At 38.9% G+C, this 26,058-nt stretch overlaps 1 protein-coding gene across 8 annotated transcripts in view; it reads right to left on the minus strand.

Annotated features, from left to right (window-relative positions):
- NRF1 (nuclear respiratory factor 1) overlaps positions 1-26,058 on the minus strand; it is a 138,604-nt gene that overhangs the window by 31,128 nt on the left and 81,418 nt on the right. For 6 of the 8 annotated variants that reach the window (XM_025471625.3, XM_025471623.3, XM_025471624.3 and 3 more), the window contains 6 exons: positions 15,881-16,039; positions 14,871-15,068; positions 14,006-14,107; positions 10,169-10,327; positions 7,591-7,748; positions 807-931 (listed from right to left, as the gene is read on the minus strand). In XM_025471625.3, the coding sequence (XP_025327410.1) occupies positions 807-931; positions 7,591-7,748; positions 10,169-10,327; positions 14,006-14,107; positions 14,871-15,068; positions 15,881-16,039 (901 nt within the window). The remainder of the gene's footprint in view (positions 1-806; positions 932-7,590; positions 7,749-10,168; positions 10,328-14,005; positions 14,108-14,870; positions 15,069-15,880; positions 16,040-26,058) is intronic. The other 2 variants (XM_025471622.3, XM_035698613.2) reach the window with 2 other exon arrangements.

A 26,058-nucleotide genomic window follows, 5' to 3' on the forward strand; every position in this document is an offset into this window, starting at 1 on the left:
CACCACATATAGTTTAATAAATAATCACAGAGTGTCACAGAACGGGGCTGGTCCTTCTCTTTGACCCAGACTTCTGAGGCACTTCCCCTGGCAGCCCAAGTCTTGGTAACTGACTTCCAGAGCCTGCTGAAGTGGATCCAAAGAACTGGGCTAGAGTTATAAATTTTTGCCACCATATTTCCACAAACATTATCCCTTTTCTTTATTCGGGAAATCAATAATATTCAGTAAGTCAAAGAGCTGGGAAAGAAGGGCAGGGTGGTGGCGTGGATTGGCTAAATCCAGAGGTCCTTGGTGAGGCCACATTCACCAAGAGGTGGACTCATGGCACCAATCAGAAAAATGCCTTCATCACAGCTTGCTGGCTTACCCTGTGTGAGATGGTGGTGCCTTTCTTGAGATAGAACATACTACCTTACCACAATGCACTCGCCCATAGGAGGGTCTCTGCTATAGCAAAAGACCCCCAGGTCCATTGATCTACCCCCAGGGGAGAGTAAAGGACAAAATGTGCCCCATAGCAAATTTTAAAGTACCTCTCAGTTCTATCACAGCAAAATATTTTTCAAATAAACAATTCAGTTAGATAGCCATTTTCATGGCATTTCCTTCCAGCAAACCCCAAGTCTCCTACTAGTGAAAGTAATCAGAGGCTCCTAGAATTTCGCTAGGCATCTATTGCCTATCAATAAAGAAAAACTCAAAACAAAGCTCGATCTCTTTCTGAAGGGCCTGCTGTCAGTCATGTCATGAAGGTTTAAGTGGAAACAGGGAAGATATTCAATAAAATATTTATGCTCTCTTACCATTAGCATCTTGGACTCCAGTAAGTGCTCCGACAGCTGCTGCGGTTTCCCCAGACAGGACGATCTGTCCCCCCCCTTGCAAGGTGGCCTCGGCCAGTGTGGCGACAGCATGGGCAGCGGCTTCACTGTGGGCACAGGAACAGCAGAGGGGGTGGGTAAGATGAATAAAGGTACAGCACTGAAGCCAGACAAACCACCCTTCTAACCCGTCCTTGGATCTCCCTACTTGCTCCATGGGTATGAGCCTACCAGTGAATACATAAGTCCAGTGCTGCTGGATAGAACCAGAGTAATTTATTTATTTATTTATTTATTTATTTATTTATTTATTTATTTATTTATTTGTTTGTTTATTCATGAAAGACACAGAGAGAGGCAGAAACTAGGCAGAGGAAGAAGCAGGCTCCCTGCAAGAAGTCTGATGTGGGACCCTGGGGGTTAAGGGACCACTCCATGAGCTGAAGGCAGATGCTCAACCACTGAGCCACCCAGGTGTCCCAGAACCAGAGTAATTTTTAAATGATAACAGTAAATAGCTAGAGAAAACCCAAGTCTTATTGATTTATAAAGCTAATGTGAGATTTTCTTTAAATCTAAGAAATGGGTGTTTGAGGACAGAAGGCACTCATTACCAGTCTTCTCTTTATCAATATTGGTTGAGTGTTTATCAGCCAGAGTGGAAGCTTTGATCCATACTGACAATGCAAAAAAACCCTTTCTGGTTGGCAATCACAGGTTTTTATTCTTTTTTTTTTTTTTTTTTTTTTTTTTTTAAGATTCTATTTATTTATTCATGAGAGACACAGAAAGAGAGAGGTAGAGACACAGGCAGAGGGAGAATCATGCTCCATGCAGGGAGCCCGACATGGGACTCAATCCTGGGACTCCAGGATCATGCCCTGGGCTAAAGACAGGTGCTAAACCGTTGAGCCACCCAGGGATTCCCTTCTCTCTTCTCTTTATGGTAACAGTAGCATGATTATCTAAAACTGCCCTTTTGTAGCGGAGGATAGATGATAACATGAGGAGTCAACAACCTAGACTTGCTATTCAATTAATATTAAATAATAACAATGTAGTTTATATCCATGACTTCAAATACAAGTAATGGCTGACCAAGACCCTAATACCCTGCAAAGTCAAGCTCTTTTCTTTGCCTCAGGGTACATGTGGGTAGTGCTAAATTAAGGCTTGAAATTTTAAATGATCATGATCAGGGTAAGCTCAAACTCCTAGCCTCTAGAAACAACAATGAAACAATTAATCTCCCTTCACTGCAAAGCAAACACTTTATAGAATAGAAAGATATTAACCATTTACAGTGAGCACTATCCTAGCAGTTTGTATCCTATTTTTTTCTTTTCCTTGCAACATGCTTTTCCCAAGTGCACAAGTACCCATTCTTATTGATTCTAGGTTGCTACAAAGTAGAAAATGCACCATTATCTGTGCCAGATATGTGCCAGCAAGAAAAAGAAAAATGCCTGATAATTTGCAGTATTGTATCCAATAACTACAAATTTACTATCCAAATTTCAGAGATGTTAAAATGTGAAAGAAGCACAAATTTGGTACTTCTCCCGGGAACGAATCAGCTCCCACTTTGCACAGTTACTGAAGGAGTATCAAACGAGGTCATGGAGTAGAGGAGGTGGTGTCATTCAGTTGTGCAGAGGTGGGCAAAGTCCTGGGTTTGACACTGAATACAAGCCAGCTGATTCAGCTTTGCTCTGAAGCTGCAGACACTAACTTGGCAGGCACACCTCGTTGTCACAAGCTGTAGGTGGGATTGGGTAAGGGGCTGTGGACTGGTTACGGTAGACATGTCCTGACCGTAGGCAAAGCAACATGTACCACACTCAATAGTGTCACTTTCATTTAAGAAGATCAGCAGATAAGTAAAGCAACCGACATAATCATTTCCCTGGGGAAATGTAAGGATTCCAGGAAGCAGTAAAAGAAACCCAATGGACAGAAAAGAGCTATGATCACCCTCCATGCTGAGACACACTTCTTGGTGATCTGATGCCCACAGCTAGTCATTGCACGGTATCTGTAACATGAATTTAGAACTAAAGGGGCCTTTGATCTAGAATTACTACGAAGGCTATTCTTTTCATTTTACATGGTAGAGTTTAATTTTAAAGTCTTTCAAAAGTCTTTATTAGAAATAGTAAAATTAATGATCATTTAGTGTCTAGATCTTTAATCTTTAATAGTTTTCTAAAAAATTTATGTCAAATAAATTACAGTATCCAGCTGTCACTGATTCATGACAAAAATATTTCACACTCTGGCCTGAGACTTCATGGAAAGTTGAAAAGTCTATTCTTTGAGAAAAGCTGCAGCAGTGTGGTATTTTGGAGAAGGAAGCTGTAAATGAGGATTGTTTATATGTAAATACGGTTTGTGTTTACAAGTTACTTAAGCGACAGTTTCATTCCCTACAGTTTTTAATCACAATTTGTATAATCTTATTTCTGTGACCATCAAAGATGATATCCTGCCACATGGAACCCCTGGCACATGCTTTCAGTATGGAATTTTACAGATGGTGAAGGGAAGACAGCTACCTTGATGTGGAAGTGCACCTGTACCCAACCACAACTATTTTGTTACATCTGAAGCTCTACATACTTGAAGTCATTTTCTTGAATAACCTTTCTAAAATACATTTAGTTAGAAGAAAGGATGTAAACCTGCACAAGCCAGTGCAATCTAGGACCAGAGGTTTGAGGGGGATGATGAGCTCACAGGCTGGTGAGGTTAGTTATTTCATCCCCTGTCAGGGGCCACAGGCAAAGCAGTGGAGGATCTTTCCCCATAGGGGATCTAAAGGCAGTGGTGACTCCAGTGGTCAACCGGTCTTCATTTCTAAATCTACTCTGACCACTGACTCTAGATGTCATGGGAAGGGAGCAAACTGTTAGGAAAAGATACCCTTTACTTACAAGGTGAAGAGGGATGAAAAAGTCTCTAAGCTACTGCTTCACAAGTTTTTGACAAAAGTAAATTTCTAAACCAGAGTTACAAATGAGTTTTCGTCAGCTTCTTAACTACAAATGTCCAACCTTTATCCCCATGAGAAAGCAGCAGCTGTGCTGAACCTGCCTTCCATCTCCAAAGAGGATTTCTAATCTAGGTTGTCCATCCCATTTTATTAGACAAGTACCAGTCCCTACGTTAAAGCCATATTTTAATTTAACAATGTCTCTAATTTTAAGTCAATAGTACTTTCATTAAAAAAAAAAAAAAACAACAGTAAGTTTTTCTTTAAAAGTAAGATTCACTTTGGGGCACCTGGGTGGCTCAATTGGTTAAACATCTGCTTTCGGCTTAGGTCATGATCCCAAGGTCCTGGGATTGAGCCCTGCAACTGGGCTTCCCTGCTCAGCGGAGAGTCTGCTTCTCCCTCTCCCTCTGCTGCTCCTCCCTGCTCATGCTCTCTCTCTCTCTCAAACAAACAAAATAATAAATAAATAAATAAATAAATAAATAAATAAATAAATAAATAATAAAACTTTAAAAAAATACAATTCACTTATTTTTTTTTAACTCACTTATTTTTTTAAGCCAAGTGTCTTCACAGCATAAGAACAGCAACTCTGAGTTCCTTGCCTTTGCTTCCCCATAACACCGAGTTGTAACCCTATACACCATAGACACACAAGTAAAAATTGTCTCGGTGTCTACAACACAGTGTAAATTTCTACTAGGGCAAACATAGACTCAGTCTATAAATACTTACCACGCATCTGTATATGCAAGGGCTGTACTGACTTAAAAAAAAAAAAAAAGATTTAAAGTCAGTACAGCCCAGTGTGGGCCTTGAACTCTCACGACCCTGAGATGAAGAGATGCATGCTCTACTGACTGAGTGAGCCAGGCACCTTAGGGTCGTACTGACTTAAACGGACTTGTTTAAGCAGCAATATAATCCAGGACGGCTTAACCAACAAACTGAAACTTCAAATTAATCTTCGTATTGCAACAAGCAAATGATGATTTCACTTCCTTTGCCCTCTGGTTGTTCAACTGAATTTTTTTTTTTTTTTAATTTTTTTTTTTTCAACTGAATATTTTTGTATGTTGAGGTTTTTTGAGCTGTAATGTGCTGTGCTTCATTTGTTCATTTTGATTCTCTCCTTGTCTCCTTCCTCAGAGTGCTGATTTATTATGTATTTTGAAAAGAATTAAAATTAACTAGTTTTCACATTTTTTATTTTTTTATTTTTTTTAAATTTATTTATTTATTTATTCATGATAGTCACAGAGAGAGAGAGAGAGAGAGAGAGAGGCAGAGACACAGGCAGAGGGAGAAGCAGGCTCCATGCACTGGGAGCCCGATGTGGGATTTGATCCCGGGTCTCCAGGATCGTGTCCCGGGCCAAAGGCAGGCGCCAAACTGCTGCGCCACCCAGGGATCCCAGTTTTCACATTTTTTAAATGATAATTTCTCCATACCCTCTTTGGCTTATTTATAATGCCAGGGTGGGCTGAAGGCTGTTTGAGCTCAGGGTCCTTGTTCTGACTTGCTCAACAAAACTCTTTTAACAGCGTGGTTGAAAAACAGGTCTGTCCTGCATCTGTCCTGACCCCCCTTTCCCCTCCAGCAGATGAAGGAGCCCCTCTGCCTGCTTATTCCCCACCTGCCACATCATGCAGCTTGCCTCTCCTCACTCTGTGCCCACATCTGCTGTTTACAGCATAGAAGAGGGGCAGGTGATTATTAAAGAACCATGCTTGTTCCATCTGCACCTGAAACAGGCTAGAAGGAAGCAGCTCTATGAAATCGCTTTGTTACCATGGGAACAAAGACCAGATTTCTCAGGGTAGTTTTCACTAAGATGACTTCCAGCAACAAATTCTGCAGAAAGGCTGGGAGTATCGTCTTATTCCATAAAGAAGCAAACACCAGGGGTTTGCGTCTGAAGTCCAAACCTCCTGGCATTAGGCAGTGAGTGACCTCTCTTGGAATCAGAAAACCCCTAGTAACCTGCCATAGTCTGGTCTTGGCTGCCAGGCTTGATTTTTCACCCCCTAGTAGAGGCTGCAACACACCATCCCCCAACACTCATGGGGTGGGGATGGGGGACTCTCTGATTGCAAACAGATTTCAACATCTCTACTCCTCCTCTATGCCACAGTGAACCACATTCTCCTTCCTTTGGAGTAAACACTATAGCCACCTCAGCTGCATCTGAGTTTGTTAACAAGCCCTCAGGGGAAACCATTACTCTCCTTGCCTTTAGAAATAAGCCTTGGTCCTTACACTAAAGGGAGCCAGAATGTGCCTCATATTTTCCACTATGTATAGGGTTCCCAGGACACTCACACTTCATTGGAATATCCAAGGTGCTGGCTCAATGAATCCAAGTTTTGCTGGTCTTTAACTGTGGCCTGTTAGGCTCCATGCTACAGTAAGGGGTTACCAAACCAGAGGGAGGTTCTCACTCTGGCTGTGACTTTTAGGAAGTTTATCTATGCATCCTCTCTGAAAGGAAGGAGTAGAGTTGGGCCAACTTAATTTCTCCAAAGTAAGAGGGAAGGTGATCTACAATGTTCATGGTCTGTGCTACACAATTCAATAGTGAATTACCCTTAGTAATGGTGTTCACTGAGTGTTTTACTTAAATCAATTTCCCCAAAATAACAGTATGACTTCTTTGAGGGCAGACATTGTATCTTAGAGCACTCCTTACTTACAACCTTACCTAGTAGAGTGCTGGCATGTCAGAAGAGTTCAGTGACTATCTGAGGCTAACAGCTGTTATACATCATGGAGACAGCAGCCTTACCATATGCCAGGCACTGATCTAAGGATCTCACATGCAGTGGCTTTCTCAGTTCTCATGACACCTCTGCATGGTAGCTACTGTTATTACCCCTGTTTTACAGAAGAAGAAAACCTGGGCACTAAGTGCAAGTAAATATCCCAAGGTCAAACAGCTAGTTAGGTGACAGAGCAGCAATGTAAACCCAGATAGTCTAGCTTTAAGACCCGCACTCTTTTAACTATTAGGTAAAATGCCTAGGTCCACTGAAAATAAAATTATGTCAGCAATAAAGAAAAAAAAGAATAGTATGGGGATAATCTCTTCCATTAACCAACAGAAGGAACCAAGCAGGAACAATATAATTTAGTTTTGGAAACTATCTTTCACTGGGGTATCCTATTCTGCAGCACCCTTCCTAAACATGCCTGAAGAAAAATATTTCCTAATAGTCTGTTTTTCCTGAATAGTCTAAAACTTATTTCAAAATCATTGATAAGCAAAGGAAACAAGTTTCCTGAAAAGTCAGTAAAATCAGCTCTCAACCAGCCAAAACATGGATTAAAGCCCCTAACAAAAAGTGGTTTCTTTTGGATGAGTGAAAGTATGACTAAACACGATTTATTTTGTGGGGAGATGGAATATCAATCCTGAAGCTTCTTGCTTTATCATATCCTTTGGTCCCTTTAAAAACACGTACTACTCAAACCTTGCTGCTTTTGGTCTGATAAAGGGCACAAGATAGGATGAAGCTAAATCAATCCGTGTCCCTTGATCAGCAGGCTTGAGCTGGAAGTCAGAAGGCTGGACTGGGGTGGGGTGGGGTAGTAATGGGGTGAATGAGGACAAATATGAGCCAAATTACAATATGGCTATGTAGTTAGCCATGGGCTAAGAGCGTTAAGCTCCAACTGCCAACTGTGACAGATAGAGGTACAACATTTTTCTTGACAACCCGTAGGTAGGGACAGATTCACCATCCTCATTGATTCTCCCAGCCCTGCTTCCACCTGTTGAGAGCCATGGTGACTGTAGCTCCCTGTTGCATCTCCTGAGAAGCTGCCACTGCGGCCTCTGCCAATGATGCCACCGCCTGGGTGGCCTCGGATGCTTGCGTTGTCTGGATGGTCATCTCACCTCCCTGTAACGTGGCCCAATTTTGTTCCACCTGAGGCAGAAAGGACATGATAGTAAAGAATCAAAGTCACAAAAGGATTATAATAAATTGCTATGTGCTCAGCCAAATACATACACATTTTTAAATTAACATGACCTATAATGTACAGAACAGGGTTTTTAGTATGCTATCTTTTGTATATAAAAAAGGAGGTATTAGAAAATATATTTGAATTTGCTCATATTTGCATAAAGAAATTCTGGAAGGACACAAAAGAAACCACTGAAAATCTTTTCCTCAGTGTGTGTAGGGGGACAGGAATTGTGGGAGTAGGTTGGAGAGGAGACAGAAAGCAAGATTTTCCAATGTGTACTTTTAAATAATTTTTGAAATATATGAGCCCTATCAATGTATTACCTATTCTTTTGAATTCTTTTGAACAGGTAACACATTAATATGGGTCAGATTAAAAATTTTGAACCATAAAAAACTCAAAAGTTAGAACTTTTGAATAGATCATAAATATAATTCTAAAAAAATTCAAATGATACCAAAGAGTATGTAATGCCAGTACTCCTGACCTTTTGCCCAGAAGTGACTACTGTTATCTATTTCTTGTGTGTTTTTGCAGGGATATTTTCTCTATATGCAAGCATATTTATACACACATTCCCTCCTACTTCTCCCTTTCTACTTCCTCTTAAAAAAATAAAAATGGCAGCTTATTCTACGTTATCTTTTTGTGACTTGCTTGTTTCATCAACAACACATCTCTGAGGTGATTCTATTTTGCAATGTATAAAATAGCTTCATTCATTCATTCATGACTCATAATGATGGCTGAACAGCATTGTAGCATATAAACACACCGTGATTTATTTAACCAGCCATCTTTTAATGGGCATTTAAGAAGTTTCTAGTCTTTTGCTATTACAAACAGTACTGTGATGAGTATCTTTACATACTACATTGCATATTTCATGGGAGTCTCTTTATGAAGTAAATTCTCAGAGGTGGGATTGTATATTAAAGTTATTTTATATTTTAGTTTTTGATGGAAACTGCCAAATTCAGTAAACATTTTTTTTTTTTTTAATGTAGCAAAAACTGCTTTCCTTCTAGTGGGGAAGAATTATGAAGAAACAAAATAAAACATACAAAAAATTCTATTTGGTGAGAGAACAGACTTGAATTTAGTTTTGTTAGATCAAGCACAGGGGTTTTCTTGGCATTGGCATTATTAACATTTGAGGCCAGCCAAGTCTTTGCTGTGGCGGGCTGTCCTGGTAGGATGTTTAGCAGCATCCTGACTTTTACCCATGCTAACGGCCCCCACCCCAGTCAGGACAATCAAAAACATCTCCAGACATTACCAAATGTCCTGGGGTGGGGGTGGGGTGTGTGTACCCAAAGAATCACTGCTTTCAGAATAATGCTTTGCATTTAGAGATTTCTCAGTCCCGAATACCTTTATCTAGCTATTTCAGTCCATTTTGCTCAATAAGTACAGTTGATTAATCACTCCCCCTCAAAAACAAAAAGCAGCAGAGGCAATGAAAGCAATTTCTATTTGAAATTAGGGTAGGTGATAAATCAATCTGCTCAGGTACAATATTTCTACAGTCTCAGGATGTTAGGTGTGCTCACTGGAGCTCTTCCTGCTCCTGATTCACACTGCTTGGGCCAGGTGAGTGGAGAGCTTGTGACTGCATGTTAACTGTGTCCCAAAGAAAGTGTCACAAGCTAGGAGAGGGAGATATTTAAAATGCCTCCTGCTTTGGATCTATTATGATACTTAAGACTATGAGAGTGCTTCTCAGAATGCTTGTCAAAAGCCTCCCAGAAAATGGGACATTTTTTCAAACTACCCTAGTATTTGCCCTGAGTTCTCATAAGCAGTGAATTGTGCCAACAAGCCTTAAGGGCTCATCACTAAGAGGCAGAGATACCCCGTTTCCTTCCCTTAGAACTGCAAAGTTAACTCAGGAACTCATAAAACTCTTGCTTTCCAAGAGTTAATCTCTCTTTGATTTCATTACTCCAGTGAGTGGCACTGCAAACAATGCCACTTTAAATGACAAGTTACTGCCAATTTGTAGATGGTCTATGATTCCACTCAAAACACCAGCTGAAGCTAGCTGGCCCCCGTCACCTTTTGCCATTAAACAGTCTTCCTCTTTCCAGTTCTGCCCCTCTAGATTTTTGCCCATCCCACTGCAGAGCCTGGCCTAGTGAGGCTCTCCCAATACTCAGATTCCAATGCCAGCAATTTCATGTATACACATTTAGTTACAATTGTATTTGTAGCAAAAATGGTATAAGAAAGTTGCCATATATAGTATATTTTAAGGGAGTTAAATTATATGGCATGAAAGATTAATGGATGGTGGCAAAGGGTAGAGAGGAAGTAGGAAGAAGAAGCAGACGAAGAGATTTCTATTCAGAATAATGGCAGGTGATAAATAAATCACTTGGGTGTTAACATTTCTTTGGAATTTCCTATTCTTCAGTCTCAGTGCTTTAGTTGTATTTGCTTGAGCTCTTGTTGCTCTCCCTTTCCATCTGTTGGGAGCCACTGTGTGGTTATCTATGCCGGATGTCACCATGTCCCAGAGAAAGGGCCCCAAGCCCTAGGAGGGAAAGATATTCAGAGGATGTACAGTTAGCATCAATGCTTTTCTGAGAGACCCACTCCAATGAGGCCCTTCAAACTGTGGTTACTCTTAATCCTCTAGCTACAGTTGAACTACCTGAGGCCCTTCCACACTTTGACAGTGCGATATACTGCATGTACTGTTCCCTTTGATAGGAATACAACTTGCACCTTTGCTTCTAGTTGAGCTCAGGTGAACCTGATGGAGCCTGTACAACTCCCTCCACTCCCCTATGGTACAAGGCTTAGGACTTCTCCTCTGTGTTCCACAGTACCCTGGGCTTGCTTCTACTCGGTCCTTACCTCATTGCCATTGTGCTTTGATGAGTTTTTCTCTACCACCTACCTGTGTGCTCCTTAAGAGCAAGAGCAGTCTTTATTTTCCTGTATCTATAGAATCTATAGTAAATGGCACAGGTCTCAGAAAGTGTTTACTGAATGGCAGGATGGAGAACATATTCCTTTATTCATATTTTCCTACTTGTTCTTCAGCCTTCCTATATTTCAGACAAACTGATATTCATTAAAAAACCATCTGAAATAGATCATGCTACTGTTATATGTGGTGATGGTTCAGCTTAAAATTCATGTCTTCAATGTCTTTGTACTTTGGTTTCTTCTTCCTCTTCTTCTAACAGAACCATATATACCATCATGATCAGATACCATTCTATTCCAAAACTTGACTTTCCTGACACTTAAATGCAATTAATATCACCACTACTAATTGGTGGTCTTATTATATAACAAAATAAATTCTCAAATCCATTTGCATTGGTAAATATGCCATCAAAACTGAAATTGTATAAATATTTTGAAATCAATGTAGTTTATGTCAAATTATTTTGAAATTCTTTCCTTGTTCACTTTTTTTAAGTAGGTTCCACACCAATGTGGGGCCTGAATTCATGACCCTGAGGTCAAGAGTCACATGCTCTTTCAACTGAGTCAGCCAGGTGCCCCAAAAGACTCTTTTTTTTTTTTTTAAGATTTGTTCATTTATTTAAGAAATCTCTTTACCCAACATGGGACTCAAACTCACAATCCTGAGAGCAACAGTTGCATGCTCTTCCCACTGAGCCAGCCAGGCACCCCTATTTCCTTGTTCATTTCTAAATGTCTATGCAATTTATTATGTCCTTACTTAGTTTTAAGCTGCCTAAGGTTCTTTTTTGTTTCTTTGTAAATACAGTCAACCCTTGAACAACACAGGTTTGAACTGTGTGGGTCCATTTATAAGAGGATTTTTTTTTCAATCGATATAGTACTATATGTTTTTCCTTATGCTAGTTGACTGTTATTAGTAAGGCTTCTGGTCAATACTTGGCTATTAGTAGTTAAGTTTTTAGGGAGTCAAAAAGTTATATGTGAATTTGACTGCATGGGGGTCTGTGCCCCTAACTCTCACGTTGTTTAAGGGTCAACTATACTTAGATTATTGGTTGTTCTCAGCACATAGAGTATTCAAACAAATTTGGGAGACCACGTATTACCAGAAGGGACAGACCCCAGTGGTTCTGTAACTAAGTGTAACTTAGTTGAAGGCGGTGTGGTCTAATTGTAAGAGCTCTCACTGGCAAGGTTATGATAACAAAATGACCTCACAACTTCTAAGAGTATAGATATTTATTTTTGTAAAGTACTTTGTGTTCCTTGGAAGAAAAGATGCTAACTACAAGACAGGATGTTTCTACTGAGTCATCTGATGCAATGTTTCATTGACTTGATGTGGTCTTATCTGCCCTAAGCAGTGAGATATTTTGAGTAATTCCAGTTCTTACAGCTCAAAACTGAGATGCTAACCATGTCAACATCTAGGAGAAATGAGAAGGCAAATAAATCACACTATGAAATCGAAAACATTTTGTTACTTTCTGAGATAACCTGTGCTGCTTCTCTTTATACCATTTTTGTTTCAATGGAAGTATGCAAAGAATTACATTTTTTCCCCCATCTGACTGAATTGGGGTATTTAACAGCTGGCTCTTTCTGTCATTCACCCACTCCTACAATAGATGCCTTAAACATGACATGCTTAAAAGCCATAGATAAGTCAGAGATTTAAAAAAAATTTCATACTTTTCTGTGAACTTTTAAATATGTTAATTACCACCATACACATGAAGTTATTTAGTAAAATGGGATTCAAAAAATTAGTGTCTAGGGAAGTGTTTAAGAAACACAGAGTTGCTTTCTTTAAGTAGTACCAGTAAATATTCAGTAGGTAGATATGGTTGATAACTGATTAAGTCAAAGAATAACAAATCTCGTGAATGTACCTACCACTGTCTTTTCTATCTCTTTCACACTTCAAGGAGTGTCCCCCAGTTCTAGTGTTTGAGGACTAATGAATTTTTCTGTCAGCTAATCCATACTCCTATGTGACATTTATATACTTATAAAAGTAAATATCCTCTTGACTGTTACCTCTCTATACTGCAAAACCAAATGCTGCTCCTGCCTCCCAAAACTTCTCAGACTGCCTAGCTGGAAACATTCTCTCCTGAAGGCACAGACCACTTTGCAGCATCTCCTGCAGAATGGACCAGAGTTCATTTATGTACACTCTTCTCCCCCACCAGACAGGAGGAGCTTCTTGAGAGCAGATTTCCCATGTAAATCCACTCCACACATCTAATGCTTCATTGCAGCATGGCAGGGGCTCCCTTCCTGCTGCTGACTGGGGAATCTGGCTGTGTTTCTCTTCATCTCACTAGCCATGAGACCTTTCTCAGCTCTCTCCCTTTCCTGAGTTGCACAAACAAAAATGACTTTCTGGTGTTCTGAGTAGAATGCTCCATGGTTGTGAACAAAGGTGAGATAATATGTTTAACTGTATTTCTAATGCTGCTCTTTGACATTTGTTAGCTATTTTTTTAAACTTCAGGGGTATACCACACTGGTACATTTGGGGGAAAAGTCCATGGAGCCTTACTGAAGCCTTTCCTGAACTTCACAGATGGCTCAGAGCTCAGAGCCTGGACAACATTTTTCTAAATGCATTCCTCAGCTTCAACACTTAGTCCATGATTTTGGGCAAGTCATCTAACCTCTACATGTTTCAGTTTTCTCATCTATAAAGTGAAGATGATAACAGAACCCATTCTTAACAGGGCTGAGTGCTTACCAAGTACTCAATTAAAGTTAGCTACCTTTAGACTAACATTCCATAATTATCTTGATTTTGGTAGAGAACAATTTTCTCATTAAGTCTTTTCAAAGGCATATTTAAAATGTAAAATATCTACTGGTTCACAAATATTTTTGTCCCTCCAAAGAATTCTTTAGTCAGTTCCAGTCTTCATGATCTAATTGTTTTAATAAAACCTGATGATTAAATCTTTGAGGTTTACAGCATAAAAGTATTACATGGATAATCTTTTTTTATTGTGTATTATATAAAATGCTATATTGTAAATGTAAAATTTTACGTTTCTGACAGGTCTGAATCATAGAGATCTATGAATTTCAATTACGACAATATACACAGCATAAGATACTTTGCAACTATCTTGGTCTGATGTTTTAATAAGCTTAAATAAAATAATGCTACAGATGTGTTGCTACTTGGTCTTTTTATCTTGTGGACCCTAACTACTCCCTCACCTATACATTTAAGTATTTAAGTAGATGCAGACCAAATCCTCTTTCTTACCTCTCCATCAGCCACTGCTGAATAATTCACTTGGGCAACAGTGACTGTGGTTGGCAATTCTGAAGCATCAGCCAATGTGGCTACTGTTGCCCCTGTGCCAACCTAAAGAAAAACACAGAGAGTGATAAGCATCAGTGGTGGATTCTTCTACCTCCTTTACTCATAGATTAAGATTCATTTAATCCCAAATTCAGCACAGATAATGATTAGCATGCTTTGTAGTGTGAAATGAATCATATCTTAGATACTTACATGAGTTTCAGAATTTTATTTCAACCAAATAAATCAGTATCAGAAGCTATCATGTTTCACCACCAGTACCTAGTATCAGCCAACTGACTTTCTACTTTCACCTCAATCTGAATTTTAGAGGCTCCAACAAATTGTGTTTTACCTCAGAAGAGGTCATTCAGAAGGACTAGCTCCAGGTTCCTGACAGAATCAAATGGTACAAAAGGAGCCATTTTTCTAGTGCTTTGTCTTGGAAATGTCCAAAAAAGCTACCAATAGCACTGTATTTAACAAATTGCAAACAATTTAAAATAGTATTCAAAAATAAATTTCAGGGCAGCCCATGTGGCTCAGAGGTTTAGTGCCGCCTTCAGCCCGGGGCGTGATCCTGGAGACCAGGGATTGAGTCCCATGTCGAGCTCCCTGCATGGAACCCTCTGCCTGTGTCTCTGCTTCTCTCTCTCTCTCTCTCTCTCTCATGAATAAATAAAATCTTTATTAAAAAAAATCAATTTCAGATAGAAAGACCTTGGAGAGCTATGAAAAGTTAAGTAAGAGTAAACTCTTCAGTCTGGAGTGAAGTGCCCACTGATCCACCTTGCAACTATAATCTGATAACCACAGGTTTACTCACCTGGATAAGTGAGACAGTGCCATCAGGGTTACTAAAGGTCTGGACTACAGTCTGTGATGGTACAAGATGGGCTATACTGTGTGTGGTTGTGGCCTGTGTTTGTGTTTGCTGATCTTCGAAAGCATACAAAAGGTCCTCCCGCCCGTGCTGTTTATAACAATTTTTAACTATGGTCCGTAGTGCCTGGGTCCATGAAACCTGTCACCAAAAGACCAAAAAAGCACATTAAAAAGTCACAAAGAACATTGGCCATTTAGCCTCACTATGGAATAAGCAGCCGCTTATTTATCAAACCAGACTAAAACTGTACAGAATAAGCTCCCTCAGGGTTATTTCCTGTAGACCGACTGTGGCACAGAGAAACTCAGCATCAAACACCAAAGATTTCCCACTCGTCTCCTTCCTAACCAAACTCTGGTTCAGCTTTTGGGTTTTATATCCCATTCTAACCTGAGACTAACTCTTAAACTTCTCACAAAAGGAGGTTACTCTTTTGTCAAAAATTATATATTAAGATTCTAAATAAACTTCCAAGCTAACTAAAAAACAAATATGCAGAAAAAGCAAGGGATGACAACTAGTTGAGTCGATGTTTTTAAAAAGAAGTGTCATTATCAGCAGACTTAGCCAACTTCACATCTTTTTAATTCTATATTTTTCAACAGTGGTTCTCACTAACCAGGAATAAGGACATTTCTAAGTCTTCAAAGTGATACTTTTTTCTTGAAGTTTCTTCAGTTTTTCCAAGTACCTCATAATATTAAAACTGCTCCAAAAGGCAACGAGGCAGAGAGAAGTGTAAATTCATGGACTCGCCCCAAGTCTTTATAGTGATGAAATGATGAATGAGAACGACTACAAATCAAAGAATATCAAACTTCTTTTGGGAGACAGGTTTGACTTTTACACATATGTTTCTAAACTTTTTATAATAAGATGTGGAACCTGCAAAACTGTAGTTGACTCAGAGTGGAAAAGCAACAAACTACTCAGGTCTGAGAAACTCTCACCCTCTGCTTTTGCTCTTCTGTGCGGACGTCGCTCCGGACATTTGCCCATGGGATATCTTCAGGCCACCAGATGGGCTTGCAGCTTTCTTTGCCCCAGCCTGGTTTCCCCCGACCTGTGGAGTACTTGAGCATCTCTGGAATAAATGCCCGAAGCTGGGCCTAGAAGACAAGAGTGTGGTCATCAGCGGTCATGAAAAATATCTGCAATGTGCCCATGTCCTTTATTATCTTAGAATTTTTAAGATAATAAAACAGAGAGCCTTCCTGGAGGGTTGCAGAGAATTCCAAGACGTAACTGATGAGAACCCATTGTTCTCCACAGGTTATCATAGTTCCACGGGTGGCTGAGAATTATACATATGTTGGTAAGGTATACCTTAAGCTGTGTTTCATAGACTTGTTCCTAGAAGATCAAGAATAGCTGCCCCCAAGTTTGATTTCTGCCTAAGATACTATGGATGCTATTTACCTCATTTCCCTTCTACAGCTTCCCATGCATTTAAGGTGTCAAACAAAAGCAATGCATTTAACACTGTTCTGGAGGAAGTAACCAGGGCAATTAGATAAGAGAAATAAGAAGTGAGGATAACATCATTATTTGTAGAGGATATGATTATGCATCTGCGAAACCCCGGAGAATCCAATGAAAAACTACCATAAACAATAAGAGCACTCAGGAAAGTGGTTGGTTACAAATGGGAAATAGGCTTTACTTAATAAAAAGGGAAATAACCCTAAAGTTTTTCCAGAAAGTTCCTGGTACGCTAGGCCAATGTCTGTGAGTCTGACACACACATGGAGTGAAGCAGATGTGATCTTACGCTCATTATGGACTTCATTCAGATCTATTTTACAAATCGAATCCAGACCAAACAGGTGTTAAACCAGAGACAACTGCCATTCTTTATCTCCTGGCACAGGAACCACACTGAGTGTGTATGTTGGAGGAGAAGGGGAGCTTACTTTGTGAATATTCTTAATTGCTGACAATGATTTTTGACAAGAGAAGCAGTTTATCAAGTTATAATGTTCCTCCCTGGACCTACTGCTTTCCTTTTAACCTCTGCAACACTCAGGAGAAAAGCAGCATCCTCTAACTAAGGACATGTCCACACTGCCTCTACAGTTTAAGACCAAAAGGAGAAGACAATTTTAGCAATGAGTCAGACCCAAGGACATGGGCTTGTAACAATAAAAGAAAAAAAGAATAAAACAGAAATGGGAATGCTTAAGTATTAATGAGAGAATGAGTGCAACACCACTTTTATATTCGAGAGCCTACTGAAATATTGGTTGTTCTTATTTGAATATTATTTTACCAGAAGCTGATATCAATTATTATATAATAGGGAATCATGAACCCAAATCAGTAAAGCTTCCCTAATGAGAAGAGCTCTGGTTGACTGTATATCCATCATTAATCCTTGCGCTGAGCCTGCCATCTCACCTCCCTAAGCCTGCCTCTCCCAGACAGTCTCCTGCTTACAGGATATGATATAATACACTCCGTATATATTTGGCTCTGCAGCATCAAGCAGCAGGCTAATAGAAACGTATCCATTTGCAAACCCAGGCTATCAGCTGGCTCATGAGGTCACTCCTTCAGTTATTTTAAGAAAGTGCATCTCAAAGTCATTTTCCCCTTTATCCTGCTTTCCTGGGAGTGTGTCTTTTTCTTGCCTCAGATACAGAGGGAAGGAAAAGGCTTAATCCTCCTCACACACAATATTTGCATTTCTTCAAGGGAGAAAAAAACAATGGCTTTTTCAGATGCAAAATAAACCAACACCACATACTTTCTCAAGTCTCTCTTTTCTTTTAATCCCATTAACACTCTCCAAAAGGAGAGTTCTTTATATCCATACCTAGCAGAGTCTGGTGATAATGAAATAAAGTTCAACAGCTCTAAATTAACATAAGACTACAGTGTTCAGAAAGAACTCAAAAAACACTTGGCTGAAAGAGTCTGCTCAAATCTCACCTGGAAGCACATACATTCTCTAATTCTGATGACTTTCAGCTTCTGATCCCCCACCACATTTGCATCATTTCCCACATTCCTCAGCTCTGGGTCACCCTGGTACCTGGTGAGGACACCTTCCATCCTGTTTTACTTTCAGGCTTCTCACATCAGGCTTTCACTGGGTTTCAAGGACTCACAGGTTATGGGAAGTGTAGGCACAGTACCAGCCTACTCACTTTAAACCCTCCTCTGCCTTTTCTCCAACCACCTGTCTTTTCAGTCTTAGTCTCTGCTAGTAGAGCCCCACATTCTCAAGCTACCATTCTAATGCCAATACTCGCTCCTTATTGCCCAGCAAATCCCACATTCTTCGTGAAATGTCTCTTTTATCTCCTGAGTCAGCTTGTTGTCTGTCAGTCAGTCAATAAGAACATAAGCTCTGGACTCAGAGAGTTGGCTCAGAACCCCGGCTCCCTCTGAATCTTAATGTTCTCAACTGCAAAATGATAATGACAAGTGTATAGGGTCAACTCAAAGGATGAGAGATAGTGGGGACATACATACACATAGCTGCATTGAATTAACAGCAGTTTCACTATCATGATTCTAGTCAGCAGCACTTTACTCAAATTCAGAGAAAAAGCCAATGTTCTAAAATGGCTTTCTACTACAATACACCGTGATGTACAGGAAGACATTTATCCTTAGTTTTTCAAGGTGGGCATAGTGAAAAAGGCAGAAGGAGGTAGAAGAGTGAGTTTATATGTATCTGTGTAAACCTGGTTGAAGATAAGACAGAGAATGCTAGAATCAAAAAGTGACTGGGCAGCCCAGGTGGCTCAGGGGTTTAGCGCCTGCCTTGGGTCCAGGGCCTGATCCTGGAGACCTGGGATCGAGTCCCACGTCGGGCTCCCTGCATGGAGCCTGCTTCTCCCTCTGCCTGTGTCTTTGCCTCTCTCTCTCTGTCTCTCATGAATAAATAAATAAAATCTTAAAAAAAAAAAAAAAAGTAACCATTGAGGTCAATTCAATGCCTTGAAGAAGGAAGCTGTTACCAAAACACTCCAATGTAGAGATGATTTAGGTGATTTGTTCTACGGGATTTGGGGGCATTTAAAAAAATGTGTACAAGCAGTTACTAATAGAAATCATCAGAAAATGGGACTCAAGTGTAACCATAATAAGAAGAGAGAACTAGAACTAGGCAGCCTGTCAGAGATGTTCCATGTGCTGGGAATCTCTGGATGGGAAATGTCTCATAGTCCTGGGAAGAAGAGAGTAGGAAAGACAAACAATATATGGAGAAGGTTGCATCCACAGGCAAAAACTCCATCAAAAGTTAAAAGATGAGACCAGAGTGAAATTTAACTGCTGGTATACAAGTTCTAACTCACAGGCAGATTTTAATGTTTTACTAATTATCCACTGTGTAATTTGCCCCCATATCAAAACAAGAGGTAAAAAGCACTTTCTACTATAGTAGAAAAGTTCTAAAAGTTCACTTTTCAAGTCTGTACATTTGGGGGATGAAGACCATTCTTTGCTTTTAAATGCATAGAGATGATATGACTTCACTGAAAAGGACGATTTTCCACCAGACTGTTACTTTATACTGTCCCAAATAAACAGTGCTCAGACAAAAGGGACTATCAATAAGGGAAAATGAACTATGCAGTATAGAAAGAGTTAAATGATGTCTTTCCAGAATTCAGCACTGTGCTCTTATTACCAGTTGGATTAATTACTGGTCCTGGAGAGTTTTGGAAACCCAAGCTACTCAATGTGCTTGTTAAAGAAGGTTTGTCTTTAATCCCCAGAGGAGACAATCAACAGGATCAGCAAAGGTAAAGCCTACCCTCTCAGGCTGTCCTTTAATTGGGCCGTAACAAGCTTTCCCAGCCTCTCATTCTGATTTAGGGTTATATATGGGCTTAAAGTGTCCTGCTTGGTCAGTAAACCCACCCCAAACCTGCAAAGAGTAGAAAGTCCCACTCATTCCGGGCACATCAGCAAAGAAAAATGGTATCAAATTCCTGCCAGTGGCAATCAAAAGTAAAGATTATGTAGAAATCACAGATGGTTTTTAAAAAGATTTTCTGAAATTCTAAAAAGTTTAATCTAGCCACAATGAAATAATTTACTATGTTAGAAATTGTCCACTTGTAAATTCTTTGCTGTTCAACAATGCATTATCCTTGTACATTCCCAAATGCCCATCTTTTCTCATTCTATCTTTGCTCCACTTGTACCCAAGTCTAGGATTTTTGAGGCCCTGGTGTCTAATTTGATTCAGTTACCAAGAAAAGGCCTCTCAAACCAAAACGTTTGTCAACTCCCCCTTTACTGAAAAGATAAGCGTATTCATAATTAATTTTAAGAGAAGGCTGCTGAAATCAAGTTGTGTTGGCAGGTGATGCTTTCTAGAACCTACAGGGAAACAGGAATGCGGCAGAGAAGGAAAACCGTAGAGTTTTCATATTGTGGCTTCATTATTTTAATTTAAAGTTATGACCTTCCAGGTCAACAGATTCAATTACATTCAGATGGATATATAAAGGGTATTAGAAAGCAAAAGCAAAATGACATTTTTGCTCACTATTTAAAATGATTTCCACCACTGACCTCTGTTCATAGAGACAATGAGAGTGATTTTCCTTATTAGAAATGCCAATCCTACATCCCCACTCCCTGGCAGCATCAGCAGAAACACTGGCTTCTTTTAATTTCATTCCCCCATAAAACATATTCCCATAGAAACATGGGGAGAACAAGTCTGGAAGGAAAGAGAACTTCAGAGAATATATGTCAATGAAATCACTCGTTTTGAGACTTCTCTCAAGCCAACCCCTCTGCTTTCTCTCTCTCCACACCCCATCAACCTACTAGACTGTCTCTTTCACATTCATCAAACTGCTTTTAAAATTGTACCTTCCCTTTGAAAGAGTCTAAATCAGTCCGTTTCTGCTATCTCATCCCAGCCATACTCTTTTGTACAAAAATCTAAACAAGCAAAGTACTCTTTTCCATCCATCTTCCCCAAACCAGTCACATATCAGCAGCCAGAATGTTCTTCCTTATTGGCCAAATTCTATGCATTTACATGAATATATGATGGAAAAGCACAGTTTTATGTGATGAAAGAAAACACAAATTATATCATATTGTACATATTTTCCTACAACTCAATTTTTCCACTCAACATATTGTCACAGAGACCTTCTCATGGTACTGCAACTAGAATAACCTAATTTAAAAAAAGTAGTTCTCTAGTATCCATGATAGAGGTTTTCTCCATTTTATTTAACCATTCGCCTGCTGATAAACATCTAGGTTATTTACAATGCTTGTAAAATGTCTCTTTGTCCACAGGTATGGGTGTTTCTCTAGCAGCAAAGTGAAACTGCTGGTTAGAAGGCATATACATTTAATTTTTGTTTTTAAAGTAGGCTCCACACCCTGTGTGGAGCCCAACTTGGGGCTTGAACTTGTGACCCTGAGATTAAGACCTGAGCTGAGATCAAGAGTTAGACATTTGACCAATGGAGCCATTCTGGCGCCCTTGCATTTAACATTTCAATAGACACTGCCAAATTGTCTTCCAAAAAGTCTGCCAATCCCATTCCCATCAACAGTACACAACAATACTCATTCTTTCAAAACCTCCCTCAAATTTTTTATTACTCACCTTTCTTATTTTGACTAATCAAATGTGGGGGAAATGGTAATTACTTTTTCATTACTAGTGAGGTTGAGAATCTTTTTGTATGTTTACTGATTATTTTTCTTCTTCTGAACTGTTCAGAATGCTTTGCTTATTTTTCTAATATCTCTTTCTTATTAAACTGAAGGAAATTTCTATTCTGGGTATTACTACTTTGCCATATAATTTGCAAATATTTTCTCTAGTTATATCCTGCATATGGAATTTCTATGTCTATTCCCTTCTATTAGCATTCTTAAATATATCATTATTCTTTTACTCTACTCAAAATATGTTATGTTCTACTTAAGAATTCAGTATTTTTGTTAGTAATAATTTTGTTATTGTCTTAATCTCATCCTGCCTGCCTAATATTTACAAAATGTGGAATGGCATCATATAAACATTTTTCGATAATTTTAGATGGTAGGAAAAGCCTACTTTGTACATAAGTTTTGACATTACAGTAAGGAGAAACAGTTTGGAACTATTATCTACAACAGTGGTTTTCAAAGTTGGCTGCACATTGTAATCCCCTGGGGAGTTTAAATGCTATACATGCTGGATCTCATCCCCAAAGATTCTGATTTAATTGGTCTGCAGTATGGGCACTATGATTTTAAATTCTCCAGGTGATTTTACTATGTGGTCAAGTTTGAAGACCACTCTATACTAATTTTTTTGTCATAAAATATATATAAATTATGGTTTTAATATGTACAATTCAGTAGCATTAAGTACATTCACAGTGCTGTACAATCATCGCTACTACTTCCAGAACGTATTCATCACCATCCCAAACAGAAACTCTGTATGCATTAAGCAATAACTCTTCATTCTACTCCTCTTCTGCCCATTGTAAATTCTACTCTTTTCTGCCTCTATGAATTTGCCCATTTTAGATATGTCATGTAAGTGGAATCGCACACAAGATTTGTCATTTGTGTTTGGCTTATTTCAGTTAGCATAATGTTTCTACTCTTTGGGTAGAAGAGGCTGGACCTATGCTTTTGCAAAACAACATTCAAAAAACCTAAAAGACAACTGATTAATAGTTTCTAAGTAAAATGGGTCAGACCCTGTGAATAACTTCCTTCTAATGAAGCAATCACTGTGCTGAATGTTTCTGAAGGTTTTTCCTAAAAACTGGTGAGGAATTACTACCCTATTGCATCATCACCCCAAGGGAATATTAAAGCAACAAAGATTGCTCCAGTGAGAGTAAGAGGAGGACAGTAAGTTCAGGTGAGGAAAGGGAAGGAACAAAGGAAAAAGTAGCAGATTTTTTTTTTAGAAGTGTAATTACTATAGAATATTTATATTAGTTTCAGGTGTATAACATACTGGTTTGACAATTCTATGCTCACCAAAATAATTGTAGTCACCTATGTCACCATACAATGTTATCACAACATTATTGACTATATTCCTTATGTTGTTTCATCTCTGTGACTTACTTTTATCTATCTATCTATCTATCTACCTACCTACCTACCTACCTACCTACCTACCTTAAGGATTTACTTATTCATGAGAAACACAGAGAGAGAGGCAAAGACACAGGCAGGGGGAGAAGCAGGTTCCCTGGGAAAGCCTGATGAGGGACTCGATCCCAGGACCCAGGATCATGACCTGAGCCAAAGACAGATGCTCAACCACTTTATATTAGTAAAGTGCCCAGGTGCCCCCTCCATGGCTTATTTTATAACTAGAAGTTTATACCTCTTAATCCCCTTTATCTATCGCACCCATCCCCCTACTCACCTACTCTTTGTATTGTGCTCTGTATTTAAGAGTTTTGGGGGTATCTGTTATCTGTATGTCTTCTTTGGAAAAACATCTATTCAGATCCTCTGTCCATTTTTTAATTACATTGTTTTTTGTTTTGTTTTGTTTTTTTTTGTTTTTTGGTGTTGAGTTGTATAGCTTCTTTATATATTTTGGATATTAACCCCTTAATAGATATATCATTTGCAAATATTTCCTCACATTTAGTAGGCTGCCTTTTTGTTTAGTTGATGGTTTCCTTTGTTGTGCAAAATATTTTTATTCTGGTATAGTCCCAATAGTTTATTTTTGCTTTGTTTCCCTGGCCTAAAAAGACATATCCACAAATATGTTGCAAAGGCAATGTCCAAGAGATCACTGCCTAATTTTCTTCCAAGAGTTTTATGGTTTCAGGTCTCATGTTTAGGTCTTTAATCCATTTTGAGCTTTATTTTTATGTATGGTGAAAGAAAGTGGTCTAGTTTAATTCTTTTGCACGTAGTTGTCCAGTTTTCCCAGCACCATTTTTGAAGAGTGTCTTTTCTCCATTGTATATTCTTGTTTCTGTGGTCACAGATTAACTGGCCATAAAATGGGTTTATTTCTGGGCTCTTTATTCTGTTCTGTTGGTCTATGTGCCTATTTTTATACTGTTCCATACTGTTTTGATTACTATAGCTTTGTAGTCTCTCTTGAAATCTGGGGTTGTGATACTTCCATTTTTGTTCTTCTTTCTCAAGACTGCTTTAGCTATTTGGGGTCTTTTGTGATTCCATACAGATTATTTGTTCTAATTCTATGAAAAATGCTATTGGATTTTTGATAAGGATGGTACTGAATCTGTAGATTGTTTTTGGATAGTATGGAAATTTTAATGATATTAATTCATTCATTTATTAATAAATTTTAAGTAGGCTCCACACCCAATATGGGGCTAGAACTCATAGCTCTGAGATTAAGAGTTGCATGCTCTACCGAATAAGCCAGCCAAGCACCCCTTAACGATAGTAATTCTTCCAATCCATGAGCACAGAATGTCTTTCCATTTATTTGTATTGTCTTCAATTTCTTTCATCAATATCTTACAGTTTTCAGAGTATAGGTCTTTCACCTCCTTGATTAAGTTTATTTCTAAGTATTTTATTCTTTTTTGGTACAATAGTAAATATAATTGTTTTCCTTTCTCTTTCTGCTACTTTGTTATTAGCATATAGGAATGCAACAAATTTCTGTATATCAGTTTTGTGTCCTACAACTTTACTGAATCCATTTATCAGTTCTAATAATTATTTGGTGGGAGTATTTAGCATTTCTACATATAGTATGATGTTATCTGCAGATGATGACAGTTTTACTCCTTCCTTACCAATCTGGATGCCATTTATTTCTTTTTCTTGTCTGACTGCTGTGGCTAAGACTTCTAGTACTATGCTGAATAAAAATGGTGACAGTGGACATCTTTGTTCCTGATCTTAGAGGGAAAGTTCTCGGGTTTTTTTTTTTAAGATTTTATTTACTTGGGGCAGCCCCGGTGGTGCAGTGGTTTAGTGCCGCCTGAAGCCCAGCGCGTGATCCTGGAGACCCAGGATCGAGTCCCGTGTCGGGCTCCCTGCATGGAGCCTGCTTCTCTCTCTCTCTGCCTGTGTCTCTGCCCCTCTTTCTGTGTCTCTCATGAATAAATAAATAAAATCTTTAAAAAATTTATTTATTTATTCATGAGAGATACAGAGAGAGAGAGAAGCAGAGACACAGGCAGAGAGAGAGAGAAGCAGGCTCCATACAGGGAGCCCGACACGGGACTCGATCCCGGGTCTCCAAGATCACACCCTGGGTCGAAGGCAGGTGCCAAACCACTGAGCCACCCAGGCATCCCAAGTTCTCAGTTTTTCACCACTGAATATGATGTTAGTTGTGAGTTTTTCATAGATGGCCTTTATTATCTTGGTATGCTCCCTCTAAAAAAAATTTGCTGAGAGTTTTTATCATGAATGGATGTTGTATTTTGTCAATTTTTTTTTCTGCATCTCATGAGATAGTCACATGATTTCTAACCTCCTCTTGTTAATGTGAAGTATCGCACTGATTGATTTGTGAATACTGGACTGCTCTTGCAACCCTGGAACAGATCCCATTTGATCATGGTGAAAGATTTTTTTCTTAAAAAATTTTTTTCTTAAATGTCTTGTTGAATTCAGTTTGCTAATATTTTGTTGAGGATTTTTGCACTTACGTGCATCAGAAATATTGGCCTGTAGTTTTCTTTTTTGTAGTGTCTTTTTTCCGGTTTTGACATCATGGTAATGCTGCCCTCATAGAAGGAATTTGACAATTTCTTTTCTTCCTCTATTTTTTGGGATAGTATGAAAAGAACAGGTATCAACTCTTCTTTAAATGTTTGGTAGAATTCACCTGTGAAGCCATCTGGTCTTAGACTTGCTCGTTGGAAGGTTTTTTCTGTTTGTTTTGCTTTATTTGTTCATTATTTTTCAAACTTTTTATTTATTCAAGTAATCTCCACACCCAATATGGGGCTGGAACTCAGGACCCTGAGAGTAAGAGCCACATGCTCTTCTGACTGAGTTAGCCAGGTGCCCTGGAGTTTTTTTATTCAATTTCATTACTAATAACTGGTCTGTTCAGATTTTCTATTTCTTTCTGTTTCAGTTTTGGAAGAGTGTATGTTCTAGGAATTTACCACTTTTTTTCTGTCCAATTTACTGGCATATAATTTTTTACAGTATGCTCTTA

This window comes from Canis lupus, chromosome 14 (genome assembly GCF_003254725.2).
Source record: "Canis lupus dingo isolate Sandy chromosome 14, ASM325472v2, whole genome shotgun sequence".
Lineage (NCBI taxonomy): Eukaryota > Metazoa > Chordata > Mammalia > Carnivora > Canidae > Canis > Canis lupus.